Here is a 26,005-nt window from a genome sequence, read left to right as displayed (position 1 = left end):
GCGGGTTCTGAGAAACTTTTCACTGGACTAGGGAAACAGCTCAGTGGAAAAAGTGCTCTCCGTTCAAGCCTGAGTACCTGAGTTCAGTCCCCAGACACCTGCACATGTACACACTCATACACACACATACATGGAAACACGTCATTGGTTTTTGTTGTGTAAACGCCCTAGAGTTACACATGCCTCACAATGGTGCACGTTGGTCACTCAGCATGGCTACAGTTGTAGTCAGAGACACAGGAAAGCTAGATTTGATGAGCCTCACCTATAGCCTCAGCACTCAGGAGGCAGGATCAGAAAGCATGCTGAGTTCCAGGCCAGGCTAGGCTACATAATGAGACCCTGGCTCACAAAAAGAAAGAAAGAAAAAAGAAAAAGAGAAGAAGATGTGGTAAACACCAGATGGATGAGGCAGCTACTGGCATAACATAGCATCCTGTTTTACAGTGAACTTTTTAAAATAAGGAGCATACACTAAAATAGCAATAAAAAATATATAGGCAGAATTTCACATGCATCCCACTGTGGTGTGAAACAGCCAAGAAGATGCCCCTAGAATTTGTGCCATATGGTTTGAGCTTTAACATCCAAAACCAGGAGGCCCAGTGGCACATTTACAAGGGACCAGTGAAGACTGTGGAGTCGTTCTGGCCTACCCTTATAAGTAACCTAGTAAATTTGAATCATAAAACTAAATTCTCGGGGCTGGAGAGATGACCTAGTGGTTAAGGCACTTGCCTGCAAAGCCTAAGGACCCATGTTCGACTTTCCAGATCCCACATTAGCCAGACACACAAAGGTGAGGCAAGCGCATGCTTGCACATACCCACTAGGTGGCGCAAGCGTCTGGAGTTTGATTGTAATGGCTAAGGCCCTGGCTGGCCAATTCTCTCTGTGTGTGTGTGTGTGTGTGTGTGTGTGTCTCTCTCTCTCTAAAATAAAAGCAAAATTCTCCATTCAGGAGCAGGCATACCTGCTTTTTTAAAAATATTTTTATCTACTTGAGAGAAACAGAGGCAGGTAGAGAGAGAATGGGTGCAGAAGGGCTTCCAGCCACTGCATACAAACTCCAGTCACATGTGCCACCTTGTGCGTCTGGCTTACGTGGGTTCTGGGGTATCGAACCTGTCTGTCTCCTTTGGCTTTGCAGGCAAGTGCCTTAAGTACTAAGTCATCTCTCCAGCCCTAATACCTGTGTTTTTGTTATGAGAAATGGTCCTGTGTAACCCAGGCTGTCCTCAAACTCAGACTGGAGCCAAGGCTGACCTTCAAGTATCTATCCTCACACCTCCCCTTCTGTAATGTCAGGATTACAGCTCTGTGCTGCCGTGCCCATCTGTGTTCACCCTGGTGGTTGTTGGTTGTTTTTTTTTTGTTGGTTTTTTTTTTTTTTTTTTTTTCCTTTTTTGGTTTTTCGAGGTAGGGTCACTCTAGCCCAGGCTGACCTGGAATTCACTATGTAGTCTCAGGGTGGCCTCGAACTCACAGCAATCCACCTACCTCTGCCTCCCAAGTGCTAGAATTAAAGGCGTGCACCATCACAACTGGCTTTCTTTTCTTTTGTAATGTAGGACTATGCAGTGTGTGGGGAAGCATATTGTTAAAGTGAGCATGCTCAACAGTGTCCCCATATGATAGAGCCTTTCGTATATGAATATAGATGAGTTTCCCCAAGAAAAGCCCTTGATTTGTTTGCCTGGGAAGACACTGGTTTGGAATGATTCTGTTTATTCCTTTCTTTTTTCTTTTCTTTTTTTTTTCTTTTTTTTTTTTTTACAGTTTTGGGGGGTCTTGTTTATTTTCTTTTTTAAAATTTTATTAGCATTTTCCATGATTATAAAAAAAATCCCATGGTAATTCCCTCCCTCCCCCCCCCACACTTTCCCATTTGAAATTCCATTCTCCATCATATTACCTCCCCATCTCAATCATTGTACTTACATATATACAATACCAACCTATTCAGTGCCCTCCTCCCTTCCTTTCTCTTCCCTTTATGTCTCCTTTTTAACTTACTGGCCTCTGCTACTAAGTATTTTCATTCTCACGCAGAAGCCCAATCATCTGTAGCTAAGACTGTTTACTCCTTTCTTGTTGCCTGTAATACACCTTTCTTCACTCTTTTTTTTTAAATTTTTTTTTGTTATTTTTGTTTATTTATTTGAGAGAGACAGAGAGAGGGAGAGAGAATGGGCACGTCAGGGCCTCCAACCACTGCAAACAAACTCCAGACGCATGCACCCCCTTGTGCATCTGGCTAACGTGGGTCCTGGGGAGTCGAGCCTCAAACCGGGGTCCTTAGGCTTCACAGGCAAGTGTTTAACCACTAAGCCATCTCTCCAGCCTCTTTCTTCACTCTTAAAAATAAATGAATGTGCAGGGCTGGAGAGATGGCTTAGTGGTTAAGGCCCTTGCCTGCAAAGCCAAAGGACACAGGTTCAATTCCCCAGGACCCATGTAAGCCAGATGCACAAGGGAGCACATGCATCTGGAGTTTGTTTGCAGTGGCTGTAGGCCCTGGCATGCCCATTGTCCATCTGTCTGTCTGTTTCTCTCTCTCTCAAATAAATAAAAATGAATGCATGTGTATACAGTGGATCAAATACATAAACCAATACTGTTTGTTTATTCATATTAGCTATTATGTGCTTTATATAATGGTGTGCTGTGAATGTGTTCACGCTGGTATCACACAGGCAATACAGTGAGCTAGGATGTTGCGATGGCTGTGACATCCCTGGGCTCCATTGTAATCCTCTGGGATCAGTGTTTTGTTCCTGTCTGCTATTGCCAAAAATATTTTGCAGCACATGACCAAATTGGGATTTTCTTTTTTGTTAATTTCTTCTAAGTATGTGTTTATTTGGAAGGAGGGAGGGAGGGAATGGAAGAAGGAATGGGTGTGCCAGGGCCTCCTGCAGCTGCAAATAAACCCCAGATACATGGTGCCACTTTGTGCATTTGGCTTTTACAAGGGTAGGTGATGGGAATTTGAGCCCGGGCCACCAGGCTTTGCAAGCAAGTGCCTTTAAAAGCTGAGTCATCTCTCCAGCCTCAAACAGGGATTTTATCAGTTAATATTTAAGTTAACTTACTAATTTCATTATCCTGTTTGCTAAATAGTTGTTTTCAAGTGTCGGTGGGGTGACTATAGCTTAGGTCATTAAATTTCCTTAAAGTTTTCTTTTGGTAGTTCTAGAAATGGACCCTAGGCCTTGGTATTCTAGACACGCATAACCACAAAACTATGCTCCAGACCTCCTTAAGAATTGTGATGTGATTTTTTACAAATTTATTTATTTACAAGCAGAGATAGAAGAAAGACAGAGAAAATGGGTACACCAGGGTCTCCAGCTGCTGTAAATGGACTCCAGATTGGTGCGCCACTTTGTACATCTGGCTTTACGTGGGTTCCTTAGGCTTTGCAGGCAAATGCCTTTACCACTGAGCCATCTCTCCAGCTCGTTGAAGTAATTTTTCTAAATTTAATATACCCAGTTCTCTTAAGTTTATGAACACCCATCCTGGGCTCCCATGCAATTGTTGAAATCTCCTATTTTCTGTTTTCTGTCTACACACACACATACACACACACACATAGTGAGTATGAAGTTCTAACATATTTCAAAAGCATTATAAACTTGACTGAATCTCCCTTCAGTGTCTTGCTTAAAATCATAAGCCCAAAATCAATTTCTCCATTACTCATTTTAAATTGGAAGGTGGAACCTATCAGATGCTCTGACATGCATAATTCTCTTGACTTCATAAATGTGTGGCATACCAGGTGTGTACATTCCTAAGCTTCTTCAGACTTGATTTCCTTCTGTTTAATTTTAGCTGGTTCAGGGCTGGGGACACCTGTGACTGAGAAACAGTTCCAGTCTCCAGAGCCCTTCACTCAATTTTGAGCGTCCACCCCCAGGAGCGTTGAGTCCCAGGCTTCTGGAAGTGACTTGTTTCCTGTCCCTGACCCTCACTGTCCACCATGACCGACCCCTCCTCCAATAAGATGTCTTCATGACTAGGTTAGGTTGTTTTTTGGTTGGTTGGTTGGTTGGTTGGGTTTTTTTTGAGGTAGGGTCTTGCTGTAGCTCAGGCTGACCTGGAATTCAGTGTGTAGTCTCAGGGTGGCCTTGAACTCACAGTGATCCTTCTACCTCTGCCTCCCGAGTGCTGGGATTAAAGGCGCACGCCATCACACCCCACTGGGTTAGATTGTTTTTATTGCTTGATTCTTTCTGTGTTCTTCTGTCCCACAGAGCTTCGCCTCTCCAGCTAGTTAACAGCATCCTCGTGAATCCCAGGATCTTGCATCCTTGCCCACACTGTTAGCAAGCATAGCAGGAAGCCTCCCTAGAACATATTTCCTCTGTGACACCGAGTTCTGACTGCAGCCATGATAAGCAGTGAGGACCTCACCTCTGCTCACTTCCCAAAGCCGGGAGCTCATTTCTTTATTGCAGTCAAGTGCGTATGATATGCCAGTCACCTTTTCACTACGGTAACGGATAAGATACCTGAAGCGCAGGAGAGAGATGCTTTGGCTCAGAGATTGGAGATTTTAGTATGTGGTCAGTTGACCCCCGTGCTTTGCAGCACACCTCAGTGGGAAAAACATCATGAAGCAAAACTGAACTTCCTGGGACCAGACCTTATCCCCATGGCCTTTGGGGGACACTTTACTCAAACCGTAACACACAAAGTTATAGTCTGGACTGTTTTTCAGTGTATTAAATACATTTATGCCAGTGTGGCACCATCACCTCCGGCCATCTCCAGTACTTTTCCATCTTCCCAAACTGAACAATCTACCAGTTAAACAATAGCCTTCAGGCCCCCCAGCCCCTGCAACCACTGTTCTACTTCCTGCCTGTGCGCGTGTGTATTTATGGGCACCTGATCTGAGTGGACTCGGGCAGCTGCTGTCCCCTTGCAACTCATTTCACCTGGCAGAAGGTCCTCGGGATTTGTCTGCGTTCGAGCCCGTGTCACAGATTCATTCTGCACTTACTTTATTTTTTTTCATTTTTTGCAGTGTTGGGATGGAACCTAGGACCTTGCACATGCTAGGCAAGCATTCTGTGGCTATTTACCCTTAGTTTGTTTTTTTTTTAAATATTTTATTTATTTATTTGAGAGCGACAGACACAGAGAGAAAGACAGATAGAGGGAGAGATAGAGAATGGGCGCGCCAGGGCTTCCAGCCTCTGCAAACGAACTCCAGACGCGTGCGCCCCCTTGTGCATCTGGCTAACGTGGGACCTGGGGAACCGAGCCTCGAACCGGGGTCCTTAGGCTTCACAGGCAAGCGCTTAACTGCTAAGCCATCTCTCCAGCCCTAGTTTGTTTTTTTAATTGTGTATTTTTGTTGGAGAAAGAGGCAGAGAGAGAAAGAATGGGTGCACCAGGGCTTTCAGCCACTGCAAATGAACTCCAGACGCACGCACCACCTTGTGCATCTGGCTTACGTGGGTCCTGGGGAATCAAACTTCGGTCCTTTGGCTTGCCTGTGAAGCCCAAGGAATTCGGTTTGATTCCCTAGGACCCACGTAAGCCAGATGCACAAGGTGGTGCAAGCGTCTGGAGTTCGTTTGCATGGCTAGAGCCCTGGCGTGCCCATTCTCTCTCTATCTTTTCTCTCTCTCTCCCTCTCTCTCCCTCCCTCTCTCTCTCTCTCTCTCTGTGTGTGTGTGTCTCTCTTCCCCGTCTCTCCCTTTCCCTCTCCCTCTCTCTCCTTGCAAATAAATAAACTTAAGTATGCTTTGTTATACTGAGCCGGAGACCACCTTGGGGCCAACAGTCCCCACAAGTCCCAGGGCTGGGGAGATGGAAAGGTTGTTGGCAGTGCCACCCTTGTTTGCCCTCGGCTGTGATCTTGGCAGCACGCAGTCCTAGCGCCTGTGTTCCTTTCGCCTGCGAGGAGAGTGCGGGCTTGAGCCCGTGAGCTAGTTTTCTAGGGCTGCCGTGACAAATTACCACCGACTGGGTGACTTCAAACAACAGAATTGTGTTCTTTTCTCCTTGCAGCTTCTGGTGGTGGGCGCCACATCCCTCCCAGCTCTGCCTCCGCCTTCAAATCACCACTTCTCTGTCTCTTCTAAGGACGCCTGTGTTGGATTTGGGGCCACCTGGACAAACAAGGGTGATCTCATCTCTAGATCCTTAATCACATCTACAAAGACCTCCCCCCCCCAAATGAGGTCACTTTCACGGGTTCCAGGCATGAGGGCATAGGCATGTCTTTGGGCATCTACTGTTTAACCCACAACGTCCCGCATCTGTTTCTCACATCAGGTGTGTGCACACACCCCAGGCCTCCCCTCCTTTCCCTTCCCTTCCCTGTGACACTTTAAGATTCTGTCCCTCCAGAGGTAGGAGGATCGCCGTGAGTTCGAGGCCAACCTGAGACTACATAGTGAATTCCAGGTGAGCCTGAGCTACAGTGAGAGCCTACCTGGAAAAACCAAAACCAAAAGAAGAAAGAAAGAAAGAAAAACTTTTTTTGTGTGAATCCCCTGAGGCTGGGAATGGATTCTTCCATACCAATGGCGAATTGATTCAAAAGTTATGTTTGACAATAAACAAATTAGCAAAGCAAAAAAAAAAAAAAAAAAAAAAAGATTCTGCCCCTCTTCCCTAAGATACTATTGTCTACCTAGGCAAAGCGAGTCTCTGATCTGGCTCCTTCAGCCTTAGATGTTCTGTCCTCTCTCCCTGGTGGCTTCCCCAGGCTGTGTTTCCCTAACAGCACCTGACATTTCCCTCCTTCCCCCGGGATTCCCCTGGAAGGCAAGCTAGAATGTCACAGGGAAGGGAATGGGAATTCTGGCACCAGCTGCCACCTGGTGTTCCCTGGTGGGTCCCCTCCCTTAGGAGAAGCGGCCTGGGGTGTCCCTGAGCCTGCAGGAGAGGCAGCTAGCTTCCTGATTGCCCTCTGGACACTAATTAATTACCTTCTGGCGCGCTGTGTTTGATTACAAGCTCATTAGGTAGCTCTGTGCACTGGGGCTCTGGCGATGTCAGATTGAGGCTGTCCCCACCTTCTCTGCTTAGCATTCAGAGCCACCGCCTGCCTGCAGTGCTGATGCGGAAACTGTGGAGTCATGCCCGCCCTGAGGAGGGGAGAGACGCACGCCAGCTCCCTGCCTGCAAGGCATGGCTTTCCAAGGGAAAGTGGGATTGAGGTTTAAGATAAAAAGTGCCCCCTCTCTGATTTCCCCCAGCACACCTCAGGAGACAAACCAACCCTCCCCCCATAAAAGGAGAAAAAGACCAATGCTGGAAAAATTGCAAACAAAGACAGGCAGACAATTTGATTTGAGAGGAGTCTCCTGTCTGTCAGACAGGAGGGGCTGGTTGAAGAAGGAACGGTGCCATCAAGAATCTGAATCTTCCTGAAGCAGGAAGCCACTTTGCTCCCTCAGCCTGAGGACTTCACCAGCCAGAAGGTCAGAGACTGGCTTGGGCAGAGACCCCACCAACTACCTGCCCAAGCTTCGAGTCTACAGCCATTCAGAGCAAGCAGCTCAGAGACCACAGGCAGGAAGAGAGAGTGACCCGGGAGGCACGGCCACTGTTCACACCACCCACGTCCAGTATAGCTGGGTAAAATGTCCTGGTGACACTGCTGTAAATTTCCATCGACTCGGCCATTATTGCACCTGTTGATTTGAAGATGCAGGCTTCAGGGTGAGCAAAGATGTCCCTCTTCAAGGTCAGAGTCACAGTAACTAATGCCTGTACTCATCCAGGCCTGGTCTCTTCAACCAAACAAAGCTCTTACCTAGGGAAAGACGGCCATGCCGATGGTGGAAGTTTGTCCCTCCGTCTTGCCTCTGAGAGTGAGCAAGTAGGAGAGGAGAGAACCCAGGAGGTACAACAAATACCGTGGAGCCCGTACCTGACCTCAGAAATTGATCAATGGCAGGATTCCCAAAGAAATGAACTTGGTGGGAAAGGAACAAAAGGCCACAGAGAGGCCAAGATGAAATGAAAAGGGAGTTTAATGATCAAAGGAAGAATTGCAAGGAAATGAAATGCTAGCCAATTTGTGGTTCTTAGCGGCAACAGTGAATGTGGTAATGGTGCCACAGAATGTGAAACCGGTGACGTGGAAGGCAGAGACTCCTGACAACGGCAGTTTTCCGCAGGAAGACACAAGCTGCAGAAAAGTCTGTTTGTAGATGGGAAGACCCCAGCTTCTTTCAAGGTAATTCAGAAGAAATATACTCACCACTGGACACACTGTGGCAGAAACGGTTTCGGTACAGTGGCTCATACCTGTCAGCCTGGAGGCTACGCAGGAGGCTAAGGCAGAAGAATCACTTGAGCCTAGCCCAGGTGTTTGGGGCCAGCCAGGACAGCATAATGAAACCCTGTGTCTGTCTGTCTGTCTACCTGCCCCTCTCTTTCCCTCCCCCCTTCCTTCTCTCTCTCTCTCTCTCTCTTTTTTGCTCAGCCCCCCCCTCCCCCTTGGTTTTTCTGAGCAGGGTCTCTCTGTAGACCCAGGCTGGTCCTGAACTCACAGTGATCCTCCTACCTCAGTCTCCCTAGAGCTGCGATTAAAAGATGAGCTCAGCTGAGACCCTTTCTCTTAATAAAAAAGTTAATAACCTAACATGATATGCAAGGGGGGTGGTTAAAAAAAGGAAAGATTGCCAGGAGTGATGGCGCATGCCTTTAATCCCAGCACTTGGGAAGCAAAGGTAGGGAGATCGCTGTGAGTTCGAGGCCACCCTGAGACTCCATAGTAAATTCCAGGTCAGCCTGAGCTGACCCTATCTTTTCTCTTTCCTGTCACAAGAAGGTGGCTATATTTGCCTGCCTGGGTCTTGGGCACTTTTCCCTTTTTTTTTTTTTTTTTAATTGTGGGAAAATACATATGACGTAAAAATTTACCAGTTCTGTTTTGTGGGGTTCTTTTTGTTTGTTTTTACTTTTTAGGGGGTAATGGGTCTGGTGCTGAGGATGGGGCCCCCAGCTGTGCTCATGCCAATGCCAGGCAGGTACAGCCTGCTGATCTGCAAACTCAGCCCTGTTGTGGCCGTCGTTACGGGTAGAGTTCACGAGTGTTGTGCGTATTCACCCCATGCAACCAGTCTCCAGAACTTGTCATCTTGCAAGGCAGAAACTCGAAATCCGCAAAACACGGCCCCACGTTCCCCTTCCTTGTTCCTGGGCAACCGCCATTCTGCTGTCTCCAGGAGCTTAACTGCTGTAGGGCCTCAGTGGACTCATAAAGCATTTGTCTTTCTGTACCTGGCTTACTGCATTCAGCATAACGTCCTCTCGCTAGTGCTTGTGTGTGGCAGGTGTGTATGTGAGAGCATGTGCATGTGGGGGCCAGAAGACAATCTTTTAAAAAATATTTTTCTGGGCTGGAGAGATGGCTTAGCAGTTAGGCACTTGCCTGTGAAGCCTAAGGACCCCAGTTCGAGGCTCGATTCCCCAGGTCCCACGTTAGCCAGATGCACAAGGGGGCGCACGCGTCTGGAGTTCGTTTGCAATGGCTGGAAGCCCTGGCGTGCCCATTCTCTCTCTCTTGCTTACTTTCTCTTTCTGCCTCCTTCTCTCTGTCTGTTGTTCTCAAATAAATAAATAAATAAATTTTAAAAATATTTTTTTCTGGTCTGGAGGGATGGCTTAGCAGTTAAGGCATTTGCCTACAAAGCCAAAGAACCCAGTTTAGCCTAATGCACAAGGGGGCTCATGTGTCTAGAGTTCGTTTGCAGCAGCTGGAGGCCCTAGCACACCCACTCTCTCACCCTGTCTCCCTCTTTCTCTGTCAGATAAATAAATAAAAATAAAAATATTTAAAAATTTTAATTTATTTGAGAGTGAGACAAAGCAAAAGAAAGAGGCAGATAAAAAGAATGGGCACACCAAGACTTCTAGACACTACAAACACACTCCTCACCTTGTGCATCTGGCTTATGTGGTACTGAGGACTTGAACTTGGGTCCATAGCCTTTGCAGGCGAGTGCCTTAACTGCTAAACCATCTCTCAAGCCCCCCCAAAAGACAGACTTGAATGTTGGCTATCTACATTTTTTTTTTTTTTTTGAGGTAGGGTCTCAGTCTATCCTAGGCTGACCTGGAATTCACTATGTGGTCTCAGGGTGGCCTTGAACACAAGGTGTTCCTCCTACTTCTGCCTTCTGAGTGCTGGGATTAAAGGTGTGAGCCACCAGGCCTGGCATTATCTACATTTTCTTTTTGAGATGGGTATCTCATTGGCCTGGAACTCACCAATTAGGCTGGAATGGTCCCAAAGATCTGCCTGTCTCTACCTCCCCAGTGCTGGCATGACAAGCATTCATCACTATGCCTGACACTGTGGTATGTGGATACTGGGAATTGAACTCAGGTCCTTATGTTTGCATGGCAAGCACTTTACCAACTGAGCTATCTTTTCAGCCCCAAGTGTCATGTCCTTAAAGTTCTTCCTATTGGCACACACATCAGAATTTCCTTCCTTCTCAAGGCTGACAGGTGCTACATTTTCTTTCTTCATTCATCTGTCCACTCTCTCGGTGGTGTGAAGTGTTGCTGTGTCTCTGAGACCCTGCTCCAGTTTGGGATGTGTACCCAGACAGGGAATTGCTGGACTTCAGGGTCATCCTATGTTTTCTGAGAAACCGCCAGGCTGCTTTCCACAGTGACCGTGCCACTTCACATTCCTTCCAACAGTGCACAAAGCTTCCAATTTCTCAGGGCTTGGGGGCAAGAAAAGAGCTTTTAGATCTGGGAATGGATCAGCCCAGGGAAGACAGGCTGATTTGTATTAGTAAGAGAGGGTTTGTGGGGTGGTGCTGAGAAAATGAAGCCCAAAGGAGATAGTTGGAGAGATACTGGGAAGGAATTTTAGGAATTTGAGGTCATCACGAATGAGATGCCCATTTGATGACTTTGAGAGATTGTCACAAGGGTACTAAATGAATTGTTGGGTACGTTGTATGTTGAACTGGTGTTTTTCATATTTTATTTATTTATTTATTTATTTATTTGAGAGTGCAAGAGAGAAAGAGGCAGACACAGAGAGAGAGAGAGAGAAAATGAGTGTGCCAGGGCCTCCAGCCACTGCTAACGACCTCCAGGCGCATGCGCCCCCTTGTGCATCTGGCTTACGTGGGACCTGGGGAATCGAACCTGGGTCCTTTGATTTGCAGGCAAACGCCTTAACCACTAAGCCATCTCTCCGGCCCTGTTGAACTGTTTTTTAGCAAGGGAAGAGCAGTGTGCTAGGACCTTTCAAGACACACAGTCCAAGACAGCCCAACAGGAGCCCTGGGCTTGAAAAAGCAGCTAAAGAGAAACCTCACTTGCCGCAGATGCATCTCCTTTACCAAGTAGCAGCCAAGCGGCACGGCACTGTGACGAGGTTCTGTTGAGCCTAGGGCTGTCTTCAGGTGTGACATCCCCGTGGTGGGATTTCCATGGTCCCTATTTCAGAAAAGAACTTACCCATGGATTCTTCTGAAAAGAAACAGGTACTGGGAGACTGATGCACAAGAATATTGATGTGCTGGGGAAATGGCTCAGCCATTAGAGGCACTTGTTTTCAAAGCCTGCTGGCCCAAGTTCAATTTCCCAGTACCCATGCAAAGCCAGACATACAAAATGGTGCATGTTGCAGCAGTTAGAAGCTCTGGTGTGCCCTTACACACACCTTTTCTCTCTCTCATAGAATTTAAAAAAAAAAATTAAGATAATACAAAGTAAAAGTGTAAGTCTTAACTGTGTGGGGGGAGCAAGATGCAACAATGGTCTTGCAAGTTCAGTACCAAATGGTGTATACTTGTGTGTGCATTCCTAAGTACAAAATGCCAGATTTGATCAGCAGGCCATTTTTACATTTAAATCTAAAAGTCAGGGGCTGGAGGCATGGCTTAGTGGTCAAGGCATTTGCCTTCAAAGCCAAAGGACTCAGGTTCAATTCCCCAGGGCCCATGTAAGCCAGATGCACAAGGTAGCCCATGCAGCTGGAGTTTGTGTATGAAGTGGAACTTCAAGAGATTGGTATCTTTTTTAGAAACGGGAATAGACTCATTTTCTTGAGTGCAGGCTGTTACAGAGTGGGTCAGCTCCTTTGTCCCCTCTTCTCATGCCATGTGATGCTGTCTGCCATGTTACGACACAGCATTAGGCCTCAGCCAAATGTGCCCACCTGTACTGAGCTTCCCAGTCTTCAGAACCATGAGCCAAATATAAACCTTACGGTTACAACAACAGAAACTGCACTAAGAAGGCCAGGCGTGGTGGTGCACGCCTTTAATCATAGCACTTGGGAGGCAGAGGTAAGAGGCTCGCCATGAGTTCGAGGCCACCCTGAGATTACATAGTAAATTCCAGGACAGCCTTGAGCTAGAGTGAGACCCTACCTTGAAAAAGAAAGTGAGAGCCAGGTGTGGTGGCACACGCCTTGAATCCCAGCACTCGGGAGGCAGAGGTAGGAGGATCTCCATGAGTTTGAGGCTACCGTAAGACTACATAGTGAATTCCAGGTCAGCCTGGACTAGAGTGAAATTCTATCTAAGAAAAAAAAAAATGAGGGCTGGAGAGATGGCTTAGCGATTAAGCGCTTGCCTGTGAAGCCTAAGGACCCCGGTTCAAGGCTCGGTTCCCCAGGTCCCACGTTAGCCAGATGCACAAGGGGGCGCACCCGTCTGGAGTTCGTTTGCAGTGGCTGGAAGCCCTGGCACGCCCATTCCCTCTCTATCTGTCTTTCTCTCCCTCTCTCTCTGCCACTTTCAAATAAATAAATAAAAATGAACAACAAAAAAATGGGAATGATGGCACACACATTTGTCCCAACTCTAGAGAGGTGTGGACAGATGGATCCCTGGAGCTTTCTGGCCAGACAGTCTAGTCTAGCCTACTTGGCAAGTTCCAAGCCAGTAAGCAACTATGTCCCAAAAAAATGACGGCTAGCACCTGAGAAACAGCACTCAAGGTTGCCCTCTGGCTGCACACATGCACATGCATTTGCATGAACACACACACACACACCACACACACGTACACAAAGAAAACGCATCCAGCGCAACACAGATTATGCTGTCCCTTCCAGAGCTCCCACAGGGTCTCAAGGGCCCCTCCACGCAGTCTGTAGACCATGCTGTTCTGACCTCCTATGTGAATCTGTCCTCACCTTTTGGAAGCCCATAGCCTTAACCCCAGGCCCATCGCCCCTTGTCCCATTACAAAATGTCCCCAAACCTAGTTATCCAAGCTCATATCATGTGTGGGCCCCACTTGCGTGAGATGCCCTGTGTACCTGTGCCCTCTGAGCCCAGCGGCTGAAGTCACAGAGAGGTAGTGTCTTGGGGCCAGGCCAGCCACACGCCTTCTTGAAGTGTAACCTCTACCAACAGTGACTCAGGCACACCTTTTGATTGACTGTAAGGTCCTAGATGTTCTGGTAAGGAGCTGTGCACGCCATTTCTAAAGATGTGTTGCTTAGACCCACTGTGAGGAAGGTGGGTTTCTCCTGGGCACCTCGTGTTTTGCATGGCAAAGCAGCCCCGCCAAGGCTAGTGCCTGCGAAGACCGCATCTGCATTTGATTCTTCATTTCTCTTGTGTGGGCATCAGGCCAGGCATCTAGACAGGGCTGAGGTGAATACCAGGGGATCCCGTGGGACACCACCAGTCAGAGGAGCCCCAGGTCTGTGGCCCAGCCTGCCACCTCTTGGGACACCCTGAAGTCCTATCTGGTTAGTTCCTCTTCCTCAGGATTCAGCTTCCTGTAGTCAGTGACACAGATGTCCCCAGGAAACGGTGGTAGTGGGGAGAGACACACATATCAAGGAGGCCTGAAATCCTTGGACCATGATGTGCCTGAGAGCAGCCCAAGTATTCTGTGGACCTAGGTGGGGTCGGACAGAAAGAAAGCAATAAAGTGTCCAGTGGCCTTTGCCCGGGCCCGGGCTGCAGTTTCCTGTGGTAGTCCTGGAAGCCGCACCCCAGCTACAGGGCATTTGCCTGTGACTCTGTTGTCCAGAGCATATCCTCCTGGGGGATCCTTGCTCCCCAACATCAAGCAACAACTGTGAGAAGCCAGTGAGATAGACCCACTGCCAGCACCAGGGCACTCAGAGCCTTTGCATCTTTTCAGACCTGCCCACCTCCTGGGATAGTCGGTGGTGTTGCCTTAGACCTTCTAGAAGAGGATGGGCTCGGCTGGTCTAGAAGTGTAGAGAGATAGGATGGTGTGGAAGAGCACAAGAAGTCCATTGCCTAGTCCTGGGTCTTCAGTTTTTCTTTATAAAAATATTTATTTCCTTATTAGGGAGAGAGAGAGGCAGATAGAATGAGAATGGGTGCGCCTCCAGCCACTGCAAATGAACTCCAGACACATGTGCCACAACCCTGTGCCTCTGGCTTATGTGGGGACTGGGAACTCAAACCTGGGTTCACAGGCCAACATCTTAACTACTAGGCCATCTCTCCAGACTAGTTTTTGGTTTTTCCTCACCAGCAAATTTGATTGCTTGTGCATTTGTCTGAAACCAGGAGCTGCAATGTTAAGATCCATGGCCCCAATCTCAAGGGCTCTTCTGACCTCCGCTTATCCACCTAACTCCCCCTGCCCTCCTCGCTCAGTCTTCCTTTGTGCACACGTGTAGCCACCAAAACACAGGGCCACTTCCCCTCCCTCCGTCCATCACCGCTGGCCTGGCTCACTCCCCAGTGGTGGGTGAGGACGCATCAACGCTTGCGGAGCAGAACAGAGTCTGAGGCTTAGGCCTGCCCCTCCTGCCCAAAATATCAGCCGTGCAGGAAGTCAGCCTGGGGGCTGGAGAGATGGCTTAGTGGTTAAGGTGTTTGCCTGCAAAGCCAAAGGATCCCAGTTTGATTCTTCAGGACCCACGTAAGCCAGATGCACAAGGTGGCACATGCATCTGGAGTTCATTTGCAGTGACTGTAGGCCCTGGTGTGCCCATTCTGTCCCTCACCTCCCTCTCTCAAATAAGTAAATAATTTTTTTTTTTTAAAGAAAAGGATTAGGCCAGGCGTGGTGGTGCATGCCTTTAATCCCAGCATTCGGAAGGCAGAGGTAGGAGGATTGCAGTGAGTTTGAGGACACCCTGAGATTATATAGTGAATTCCAGGTCAGTCTGGGCTAGAGTGAGACCCTACCTCAAAAAAAAAAAAAAAAAAAAAAAGTCACCTGTATGGGCCTTGGTTTCAAGGTACAACCTCTTTCCTTGCAGGCATGGGAAAGATGTTAAGAGAAGTTCAGACTACCCCACTAAAAAACAGGAATGTGCCCCTCCTGGAATTCAGTCACCTGTCCTGGACCAGGTGACTTAGTTTTTAGTCTAACACTCCCAAAAGCATGTTCCTCTGCCTCTCTAAATAGAAAGCTCTGCCAAGCTCAGCCAGGCCAGTAGGACACTCAAGCTTGGGCATAGAGTTGTGGGCTGCTCTTTCCCTGGCACTGCGCAAGAACCTCAGGGTCTTCAGCATCCCTTGGAGCCCTTGGGGCTCACTACTCATGACCCCACTAGCAACACTTCAAGGCTGACCCTGGTCTCTGCAGAGTATGTGGTGCCTCCTTAAGGAAGAACAATTACATTTTTCTGTCCTAAGGTTCATGGCTGAGACACCTATGATAAAAAGTTCACCATAGAAAAACAAAAATATGGGCTGGAAAGATGGCTTACCAGTTAAGGTGCTTGCTTGCAAAGCCTAAAGACCCATGTTCAACTCTCCAGATCCCATGTAAGCCTAATGCACGAGGTGATGCAAGGTCACACATGCGCACAAGGTGGCGCACGCGTCTGGAGTTCGATTGCGGTAGCAAGAGGCCCTGGTGTGCCAATATATTCTCTCTCTCATAAAAAAAAAGAAAAAAAGAAAATAATTTTTAGAAATAAGAATTCAAGATGAAATATTTAGCCAGGCATGGTGGCTTACGCCTTTAATACCAGCAACTGAGGAAGCAGAGGAAGGAGGATTGCTGTGAGTTCAAGTCCACCCTGAGACCACAGAGTGAATTCCAGGTCAGCCTGGGCTAGAGTGAGACCCTACCTCAAAAAAAAAAAGAAAAATATATAATGCAAGATTTGTGTGACATGGGGGAACCTTCAGAAACAGGGGCTGGAGGTGTAGCTCAGTGGTAGAACACTTTCCTAGCAGGTACAAACAAGGCTCTGAGTTCCATCCCCAGCACCAAAATAAAGGCCCAAAGCAGCAGAGCAGACATCTGTGTTCTTACAGACGGTGTGTGGACATCGCATTGGAAAACAAACGGATACAATCTAAGGATGAGCTGGGCGTGGTGGCGCACGCCTTTAATCCCAGCACTCGAGAGGCAGAGGTAGGAGGATCTCTGTGAGTTCGAGGCCACCCTGAGACTCCATAGTGAATTCCAGAGCGGCCTGAGCTACAGCGAGACCCTGCCTCAAAAAAGCAAAACAAAACAATCTAACGACGGTAAACTGGCTAAGCCTAGGCAAAGCTCGTTCAGGTTCTTGGCATCTCTGTGCCTTTTAGAGTGAAGCTGTTCTTTTCCTGGTGTATTGAGGCTTCCGGAGCCCTTTGGGATGAGGCTGCGCCTCACCTGAGACGTGCCTTGCAGCCTGCCTGCCAGCTTCTGTTAGGACTTCACATGCACAGTGTCATATTTTGAGGCAGCATGACCTGAATCCTATCAGCCCCCAAATCTTGGCCCAGAAGAACCCCCTCCCCGCGCCACTTGCACGGTTTCTGCTGCCACCCTGCCCCACTCGGGGCGCACACGTCCCCCTCCTTCCTCTCGCTGCCCTCTCTGAGGGAGCCCTGCTGGGGCTGTCTTCTGGGTGCCTGGCAGCCTGTCCATAGAACTCAACCCACTGAGGCCGTGGAGCGCAGAGTTGGGGTTCTCTGCAGAAGGAGTGGGCTGAGTGAGCTCAGAGGCAGGACAGAAATGCAAAGAAAGATCAATAAACAAACGGGCGTGGTGGCGCACGCCTTTAATCCCAGCACTCGGGAGGCAGAGTTCAAGGCCAGCCTGAGACTACAGAGTGAATTCCAGGTCAGCTGGGCTAGAGTGAGACCCTACCTCGGGAAGAAAAAAAAAAAAAATCAATGAACAGTCCTGTCCCAAGGCAGAGGATTTTTGCTGGACGTGCCAGTTCCAAACGCTGCCCCCATGAAGTAGGCCCCAGCACATTCCTGGGAAAGCTGGAGGCTGTTTATGGGGTTGGGGAGGGATGCCTTCTGGGGAGAGGTTCACAAACTGGGACCTGGGGAGCCGCAGAGGCAGCATCCATCTTTGCTAGAGATAAGAGACACAGGCAGGAGCTTGCATTTGTCCCCTGAGAGCTGTTCTCTAGATGGTTCCTTGTCTAGGCTCTGGCTGTCCCCAGGGTCTGCATCCAGGTCTGGGCACCAGACAAGTTGGATAGCATTTCTACGCATCCTCGCCTCTGACCTCTGGGCATCCTCTGCTCTTGCAGGACCTGGGCATGGAGTCGACTTCATTAGATGACGTTCTGTATCGCTATGCCAGCTTCCGGAACCTGGTGGACCCCATCACCCACGACCTCATCATCAGCCTGGCACGCTACATCCACTGCCCCAAGCCGGTAGGCAGTTGTGGTCTGAACCAGCCAGGTCCTGGGGTGTGAGGTGGGCGTCTCTTTGAACACAGCGCAGACCTAACTGTGGTCACCACCCAAGAAGCTGGAACTGTGCTTAGGGGGAAGGAAGCCTCTGAGGCTTACCCCATGTCTAGCTTTCTCAGAGGACTTTTGTCCTTGGCAGGAGAGGAACTGTCTGTGGGGCCTGGGACCCTGCCAGGGTCAACAGAAGGCGGGAATAGTGGGTTCAAAGGCAGCAAGAAAAGCCAGTAATGAGGGCTGGTGGAATGGGAACCCCAAGGCTTCCACCTTGAGAGAGATGCTAGTTGGTGCCAGGAGCTACAGGGATCCAAGCAGGGAGGAGGCCCTGTAGTATGCTGACCCCTGCTTTCTCTAGAACAGAAATTCAGTTGCCTACAGGTGAGAGGGATGGTGGACAATGGAGCTTTCAGAACAAAAAGTTGAAATATATATTTTTTAATTAATTATTTATTTATTTGAGAGCGACAGACACAGAGAGAACGACAGATAGAGGGAGAGAGAGAGAATGGGCACGCCAGGGCTTCCAGCCTCTGCAAATGAACTCCAGACGTGTGTGCCCCCTTGTGCATCTGGCTAACGTGGGTCCTGGGGAATCAAGCCTCGAACCAGGGCCCTTAGGCTTCACAGGCAAGTGCTTAACCACTAAGCCATCTCTCCAGCCCTGAAATATATTTTTACCTTTCACGTATGTATGCCCTTTTGAGTTGAGAAAACCAGACGTGGGGTAATGAAATAGTAAGAAAGGTTGCATTTCCCATGAGGGCTGCAGAGGTGACTGGAGGCCACTCTAGAACCTGGAGCTGGACTGTCAGACTCGGAGAGCCAGGCTGGGCTAGGAGAGAGAGCCAAGCTCCTTCCCTTCCCTTCCCTTCCATCTGGTGGGGCTGGGGGGCTATACTAGCCGTGCGCCACGGAAGCACTATATTCTTGAGAGCTTATAGACAGAAGTTGGTTTCTCACAGCACTGGAAGCTGGAGGTACAAGGCCAGTGTCCGAGCCCTCATCTTAGTTTCAGGCGGCGCCTTCTCCTGTGTCCTTACCAGGTATAAAGAAGGCAAGAAGTTCTCTAAATCCTACAGCTGCAGATCCCATCAGGAAAGCTCCCCACTCACACTACCTGAGTGCCTCCCAAGGACCCCATCTCGTAATAACATCACCCGGGGATTTCAACACTCAAATGGGAGGGGACACCTAAGTCGTCAGTGCATTGCATGATGCAACCTTTCTCAAATTACATGATTACCAGAACTTTCTTTTCCTTGACTCTAAAATAGGTATCAAAGTCATATCTCCTGCTGAGAGTTAAATGAGATGATTCACGAGAAGCACCTACAGGGGCCTTGCTCACACGCCAAAGCAGTAGCTCAGCAGTGGGGTCCTCTGCTGGGGTGTGGCATGTGTGAGGCCTGAGGCTCCGCCCTAGCACTTGAGGGTGGGGAGATGGTCTCCATCTGCACCTCCCCAGCCACTTGGGCTCCTCTCTGTTCTTGGCACACCCAGGACCTCTCACAATGAGGGAGCTAGCTCTCTCCTTGTACAGCAGAAGCTGCCACTGGCCGTGCCTCCTTCTGCACTTGCACTGAGCCTAGATGTCCTCCCAGAGCCTCGAACCAGCCTTACTCCTGTAGCTTCCCAACCAAGCTCTGTCTTGGGCCCTTAAAATATATATGTGGGCTGGACATGGTGGTGCACACCTTAAATCCCAGCACATGGGAGGCAGAGGTAGGAGGACCACCGTGAGTTTGAGGCCACCCCTGAGACCACATAGTGAATTCCAGGTCAGCTTGAACTAGAGTGAGACCCTACCTCAAAAAAACAAGAAAGACTGATTGAGAGGGGGAGTGGATATGATAGAGAGTGGAGGTTCAAAGGGGAAGATGGGGGGAGGGAGGGAATTACCATGGGATATTGTTTACAATCATGGAAGTTGTTAATTATAAGAAATAAAAATGTATGTATTTATTTATGAGAGAGAGAGAAAATGGGCGCACCAGGGCCTCTAGCTACTGCAAACAGACTCCAAACACATGTGCTACCTTGTGCATCTGGCTTTATGTGGGTATTGGAAAATTAAACCTGGGTCCTTTGGCTTTGCAGGCAAGCACCTTAACCACTAAGCCATCTCTCCAGCCCCTGGACCCTTTTTATTTTCCCCATTTGTTTCTCCATTTTACTTTCTTTCTTCCTTTTTTTTTTTTTTTTTAAGTTTTTTGAGGCAGGGTCTCGCAGGATCCTCCTACCTCTGACTCCCAAGTGCTGGGATTAAAGGGACCACCATGCCTGGCTCCATTTCCCTTTCTAGTCTCTGGAGTTATTTTGCTTATTGTGTCAGTTGCTTTCCCATTATTGTACCAAATACCTGAGATAATCAGCTTAAAAAGAGGAAAGGTTGCTAGGCAGGCGTGGCACACGCTTTTAATCCAAGCACTCAGGAGGCAGAAGTAGAAGGATCACTGTGAGTTCGACACTACCCCAACACTAGAGTGTGCATAGTGAATTCCAGGTCAGCCTGGGCTAGAGGGAGACCTACCTCTCAGGAACAAAAAAAGAAGAAGAAAAGAAAGGGCCAGGCGTGGTGGTGCACGCCTTTAATCCCAGCACTCGGGAGGGCAAGCTAGGAAGATCGCTGTGAGTTTGAGGCCACCCTGAGACTAAGTGAATTCCAGGTCAGCCTGGGCTAGAGTGAGACTGTACCTCAAAAAAAAAAAAAAAAAAAAAAAAAAGGTGGGGGGAGAAAAGTTTTCTTTAGCCAAGCATTTTAGAGATTTCAGTCCATGACCAGTTGAGCTGGTGGGAGAACATCGTGGTGGAGCACATGGTGTGTGTGAGGAGGCATGGTCAGTTCTTGTCCAGGTATGAAAGATGGCTGAGGTCCCATTGTCCCCTTTAACAGCTTGCTGTATCCTGGTTACCTTTGTGTCTGTGACTACAAGACCTGACAGAAACAACTTACGGGCAAAAAGATTCATTCTGGTTTATGGTTCCGAAGGGTTTGAACCATCATACCAGGGGGTGCATTGTGGGGCAGCTCAGTTCATTTGGCAGTGGGAGCCCCTGCTCTTGTGTGCGCTTCGAGGTGAACTGTGAAGCAGAAAGCAAGACTGGAACCTGGAAGCCGGAGTGAGCTATGGCCTTGAAAGACCCTAAGTGACCTGCTTCTTCCAGCCAGGCCAGACCTCCTAAAGGTTCGGCAGCCTCCCAGCACAGCACACCACCAACAAGAAAACAAAGGTTCAAAACATAAGCATGCCGGACCTGATGGCGCCCACCTTTTATCCCAGCACTCTGGAGGCAGAGGTAGGAGGATCGCCGTGAGTTCGATCGAGGCCATCCTGAGGTTCCATAGTGAATTCCAGGTCAGCCTGGGATAGACTGAAACTCTACCTCAGAGAGAAAGGAAAAAAAACAACCATGAACATAGGGACACATTTCAGGTTTGACTCATTACACCCCCCCCCCCAATGATCTAGTACCTTCCACAAGACCCCATCTCGTAAATGTTCCACCACCTCCCAAAGGCACCAAGCCTTTAACTCATGAACTTGGGGTAAAGAGGGAAAGACCATTTAGGATCTGAATGGTATCATATTTACCTAGGGACTACTTGACTATGCACTTTCTCCACTAGAATATAAGCCCAACAGGGTCGGTCATCCGTCTTGCTCAAAGTTACATTCTACACCAGGCAGGAAGCAGGAAACACATACCATTACAAATTGTTAAGAGAAAGGTCCGTGGACAAGATTAAAAAAAAAAAAAAGGAAGACATGGAGACAACAATGACCACAACAGTTAGAAAGTTATCACCACTGAAGGGGCAATGGAAGGAAGTTGTGTTGCTGAAATCGGATGTAAATGCCTCTTTCAAGTTAGGTGTGGTGGGGCAAAACCAGTAATCCTAGCACTTGGGAAGTGGTGGCAGGAGGATCAGAAATTCGAGACAAGATACATAGATGCTGCCTCAAAAATGAAAGCAGGGCTGGAGAGATGGTTTAGCAGTTAAGGCGCTTGTCTTCAAAGCAAAGGACCCAGGTTCAATTCCCCCAAGACCCATGTAAGCCAGATGCACAAGGTGGCTGGGGGCCCTGGCATGCTTATTCATTCTCTTTCTCTCAAAAAAAAATTTAAAAAATGAAAGCATAAAGAAAGGCATGGTGGCACACGCCTTTAATCCCAGCACTCGGGTGGCAGAGGTTGGAGGATCACTATGGGTTCAAGGCCACCCTAAGACTACCAAATAAATTCCAGGTCACCCTGAGCTAGAGTGAGACCCTACCTTTAAAAAACAACAACAAAAACATAAATAAAATAGTTTTTTAAAAAAGGGAAGGGTGGGGCTGGAGAAATGGCTTAGTGGGTAAGGAGCTTGCCTGCGAAGCCTAAGGACCCATGACTCTCCAGATTCCACATAAGCCAGAAGCACGAAGGTGAGGCAAGCAAAAGGTTTCACATGCCTACTAGGTGGCACAAGCATCTGGAGTTCAATTTCATTGGCTTGAGGCCCTGGCTCACCAGTTCTCTCTCTTTGGCTCTCAAAAATAAAAAAGGGGGTTCTGGAGAGATGGCAGTTAAGGCACACTTGCCTTTGAAGCCTAAGTACCCAGGTTCAGTGCCCCAGTACCCAGTACTCACAGATGCACAAGGTAGCTCATGTATCTGGAGTTGTTTGGTGTGTTTTTTGTTTTGTTTTGTTTTTGCGGTGACTAGAGGCCCTGGCACACCCATTCTCTCTCTTTCTATATGCCTCCCTCCCTCTCTCCCAAATAAATAAAATACTTTTTTTTTAGGAAAATGGAAGAAGTAGCCAGGCATGGTAGCACACCCCTTTAATCTCAGCACTCGGGAGGCATAGGTAGGAGGGTTGGTTCAAGGCCAGCCTGGGGATACAGAGTAAGTTCTAGAGTGAAACCTCACCTCTTTTGGTTTAAAAAAAGAAGAAGAAGAAAGCAGAAAGGGATGGGAAGAAAAAGAAGGAAAGGAAGAGAGGAAGACAAAGGAAACAGAGAAGAGAAGACAAGGCTTCTTCCAGACCCTGCTGTTATCTAATACAGCATAGCCAACTATCTTACAAAGTAGAGGTTTGCAGTGACAGAAAGCCCAATGTGGTGATATACCGTGCTGTACCCAGCTTCTTGGAAGGTTGAGACAGAAAGATCACTTGAGTCCAGAAGTTGAAGGCCAGTCTGGGCAACATAGCAAGATTCTGTGTCACAAATAAAATCAGGGACTGGGGAGATGGCTCAGCAATTGAAGGGACTTGCCTGCAAAGCCCGAAAGCCAAATTGGATTCCCCAGGACCCACATCAAGCTGGATGCATGAGTGGTGCCTACATCTGGAGATTGTAGTGGCAGGAGGCCCTGGCGTGCCTGTTCCCTCTATTTCAAATAAATAAATAAAGTCGTTGAAAAAAAAAAGTAAATTCAAAGTCAAATTAGAAGCCAGGTGTGGTAGCACACACCTTTAATCCCAGCACTCGGGAGGCTGAGGCAGGAGAATCACCGCAGACATTTGTTGCTGCTCAGTCTCTAGGTCAGGAGTTCAGGGGCAACTTAGCTAGGGCATCAGCCAGGTCTGCAAGTGCCAGAAGGGCAGCCCCGTGTCCAAGGTGGTAGACTACAGGCTTGGCGTCAGACGCCTCAGTTCATTGCCACATAGGCCTCGCTACAGGAGTGCTTGCGTGTCCCACATCGCAGAGCGAACAAATCCTAGAAACCAGGATACCCACCTTGGAAATCACATCTGCCATCCTGTTGATCCCTTAGGTGATCCTGATACAGTGTGGGAAGGAGACTATGCAGGGACACCATGAGGCAAGGACAAGGGAAGTTGTCTAGCAGGTTGGTTCCCACATAGGATGAAGCAGGGCGGATGGGGGTGAGAGTCTTTAGAACGCAGCCCTCTGAGAACAGGGAGGGGCAGAGAGTGGACTCTGGTAAGAGGGTAACCAGAAAAACCCGCACACTGTCCATCTGAATGGTTCCAGGGCATGCTAAGCTGGGTAATCAATATGTAATGAGCCAGTGAGAGAAGCCTTTGAGTACAGGAGTCCTGGGAGCGATTGCAAAGGTGCCTGGGGAAAACAAAGGTGGCATTTGGCATCTGGTTGAGAGACGGAGAGGGCTGCACTGAGCACACATTATTCATTCTGTTTTTGGTTTTTTGTTTTGTTTTGTTTCTTGAGGTAGGGTCTCACTCTAGCCAAGGTTGACCTGGAATTAGCTATAGTCTCATGGTGGCCTCAAGCTCACAGCGATCCTCCTACCTCTGCCTCCCGAGTGCTGGGATTGAAGGTGTGTGCCACCATGTCTGGCCTTATTTGTTTGTTTTTTTAACATGGATACTGAGGATCAAACTCAGGTCCTCGTGCTTGCAAGGCAGGCACTTTACTGCCTGAGCTCTCTCCCCAGCCTTGAGCACAGATCTTTCCAACAGGTCACCAAGATGTTCTTCAACCAGATCTTTCCCTAAGGCCTCTGGGCAGGTCTGGAAAGGCTGCAGTGCCTGGAGTCTCCCTTCCTTCACATTCCTTCTACGTGGGTGGGAAGAAGAGTTACAGAATTGATTCCACAACCCCATGGTTAGTTGCAGTTCACAGACTCCCGGTCAAGCCAGCTCAATGAGAAAGAATTTATACCACAGACACAGCAGTGTGTGTGAAGCTCAGCACTACCAAGCACGCATGCTGTATGAACCCACCCTTCCCCTCTCCTGATCCCCTCTCCATTCCCTCTGCCTCTTTCTCTTCTGCATCCTCACACATGGTCAAGAATATGGCCACTCAAGAGCCCAATTCACTTATCAGGGCTCCAGGCCCTAGGGATGGATGTGTCTCATTTTCAAGACCAGGTTCCAGAAAAAGGGCAGATCTGCTGCATGGGTCAGCACCCCTCTGGACCTTGGCAGCGTGGGGTGTGGTTACACAAAAGACCCACAGGCTGTGCTACTTTTCAAAGGAAATGCCGGGAAAAGAGCTGGCAGCCACCCATCAAAGTGCTGGACATGACATGCGGATGCCTGGTGTCACAGGGCTCCTTGGCAAGTCCTTAACACAAGTCCTGTGGCTGCCGCACACCTAGGAAGGAGGTGGTACGTGCATCTGGAGTTCATTTGCAGTGGCTGGGAGGCCCCTGGCATACCCATTCTCTCTCTCCCCCTCTATCGCCCTCCATTTCTATCAGCCTCTGCCATTCATATCTCTCTCTCTCTCTCTCTCTCTCTGAAATAAATAAATAAATAAAATACTTTAAAAAAAAAACTTTGATTAGCTATGCAAAGCACAGGATTTCTCACAAGGAGAGCAGAGTGGGAAGTTAGTAACTCAGCCAGCAGGTACAGGGTACATGTTTAACTTTGTGCCTCGGTTCCCTCATTTGTAAAATGAGGATGTTAGGCTTGCCCTGAGGCACAGAACTGAGTTCGTGTACATATGCGCACGAGGGATATGCCTACGTGTGGGAAACGTTCACTAACCGCTAAGCTGTGGGGCTAGAGGTGGGGGTCCTGCAGTAAAGTGCTTGCCTGGCACAGTTGAGGCCCCAGTCTATGAATCTCAAGCACCGCAGGAGAGATTAGCTGTCTGTTTAGTTCAGACGAGCAGAGAGGAGCTAGCTTCTGAGGGGTCGTGACTCACATTTATTCTGAATTCAAATCTTAACTAGTTAGGGCATCTATGCCTGCTCCGCCCATAGAACCAGCGCTCCTGCTTCCCCGCTGGTAGCTGCAGAGCAGGTCGCCCTGGGCACGGCTGCCCCCTTGTGGCAGCAACGCTGCTCTAGCAGCCCTGTTTATCTGTTCTCTCCCGCAAAGCCTGGAAGGTTGCGGCAGAGGCCCTGGCCCTGCGCGGTTTGGAAACCCTGGGAAGTGGAGGAAGAGCTGGAGCAGAGCTCATTTCTGATCTTGAGGGACTCAGCCGCTCCCTTAAGTTCACAACCGTTTGTTCTGGGGCATCCTGGAATCCTTTGCAGTGGCTAGAGGCCCTGGAGTGTCCATTCCTTCTCTTTCTCTCCCTCTGTCCCTGATAAATAAAAATAAAATCTTTTAAAATAAAAACACACAGGTGTGGTGGCGCACGCCTTTAATCCTAACACCTGGGAGGCAGAAGTAGGAGGATTGCCACGAGTTGGAGGACACCTTGAGACTACATAGTGAATTCCAGGTCAGCCTGGGCTAGAATGAGACCCTACCTCAAAATACCAAAAAAAAAAAAAGAAGAAGAAAGAAAATGTCATGATGAAACCCATTATTTTGTATGCTTTAAAAAAAGCTAGGCATTTAATCTCAGCACTCGGGAGGCAGAGGTAGGAAGATCGCTGTGAGTTCGAGGCCAGCCTGAGAATTTAGTGAATTTCATGTCAGCCTGGACCAGAGAAAGACTACCTTGAAAAACAAAAACA

General features: G+C 48.5%; 1 protein-coding gene across 3 annotated transcripts in view; it reads left to right on the top strand.

The window, feature by feature from the left end:
• Positions 1-26,005, top strand: part of Lrrc75a (leucine rich repeat containing 75A) — a 52,883-nt gene that overhangs the window by 17,101 nt on the left and 9,777 nt on the right. The window contains exons 1-2 of one of the 3 annotated variants that reach the window (XM_045131305.1): positions 8,161-8,212; positions 17,447-17,575. In XM_045131305.1, coding sequence (XP_044987240.1) covers positions 17,456-17,575 — 120 coding nt within the window. In that variant the 5' untranslated portion in view covers positions 8,161-8,212; positions 17,447-17,455. Of the gene's footprint in view, positions 1-8,160; positions 8,213-15,290; positions 15,309-17,446; positions 17,576-26,005 lie in introns of those variants that run through there. The other 2 variants (XM_045131306.1, XM_045131304.1) reach the window with 2 other exon arrangements.

Source organism: Jaculus jaculus, chromosome 12 (assembly GCF_020740685.1).
Source record: "Jaculus jaculus isolate mJacJac1 chromosome 12, mJacJac1.mat.Y.cur, whole genome shotgun sequence".
NCBI lineage: Eukaryota > Metazoa > Chordata > Mammalia > Rodentia > Dipodidae > Jaculus > Jaculus jaculus.
This window is presented reverse-complemented; position numbering and strand designations above follow the sequence as displayed.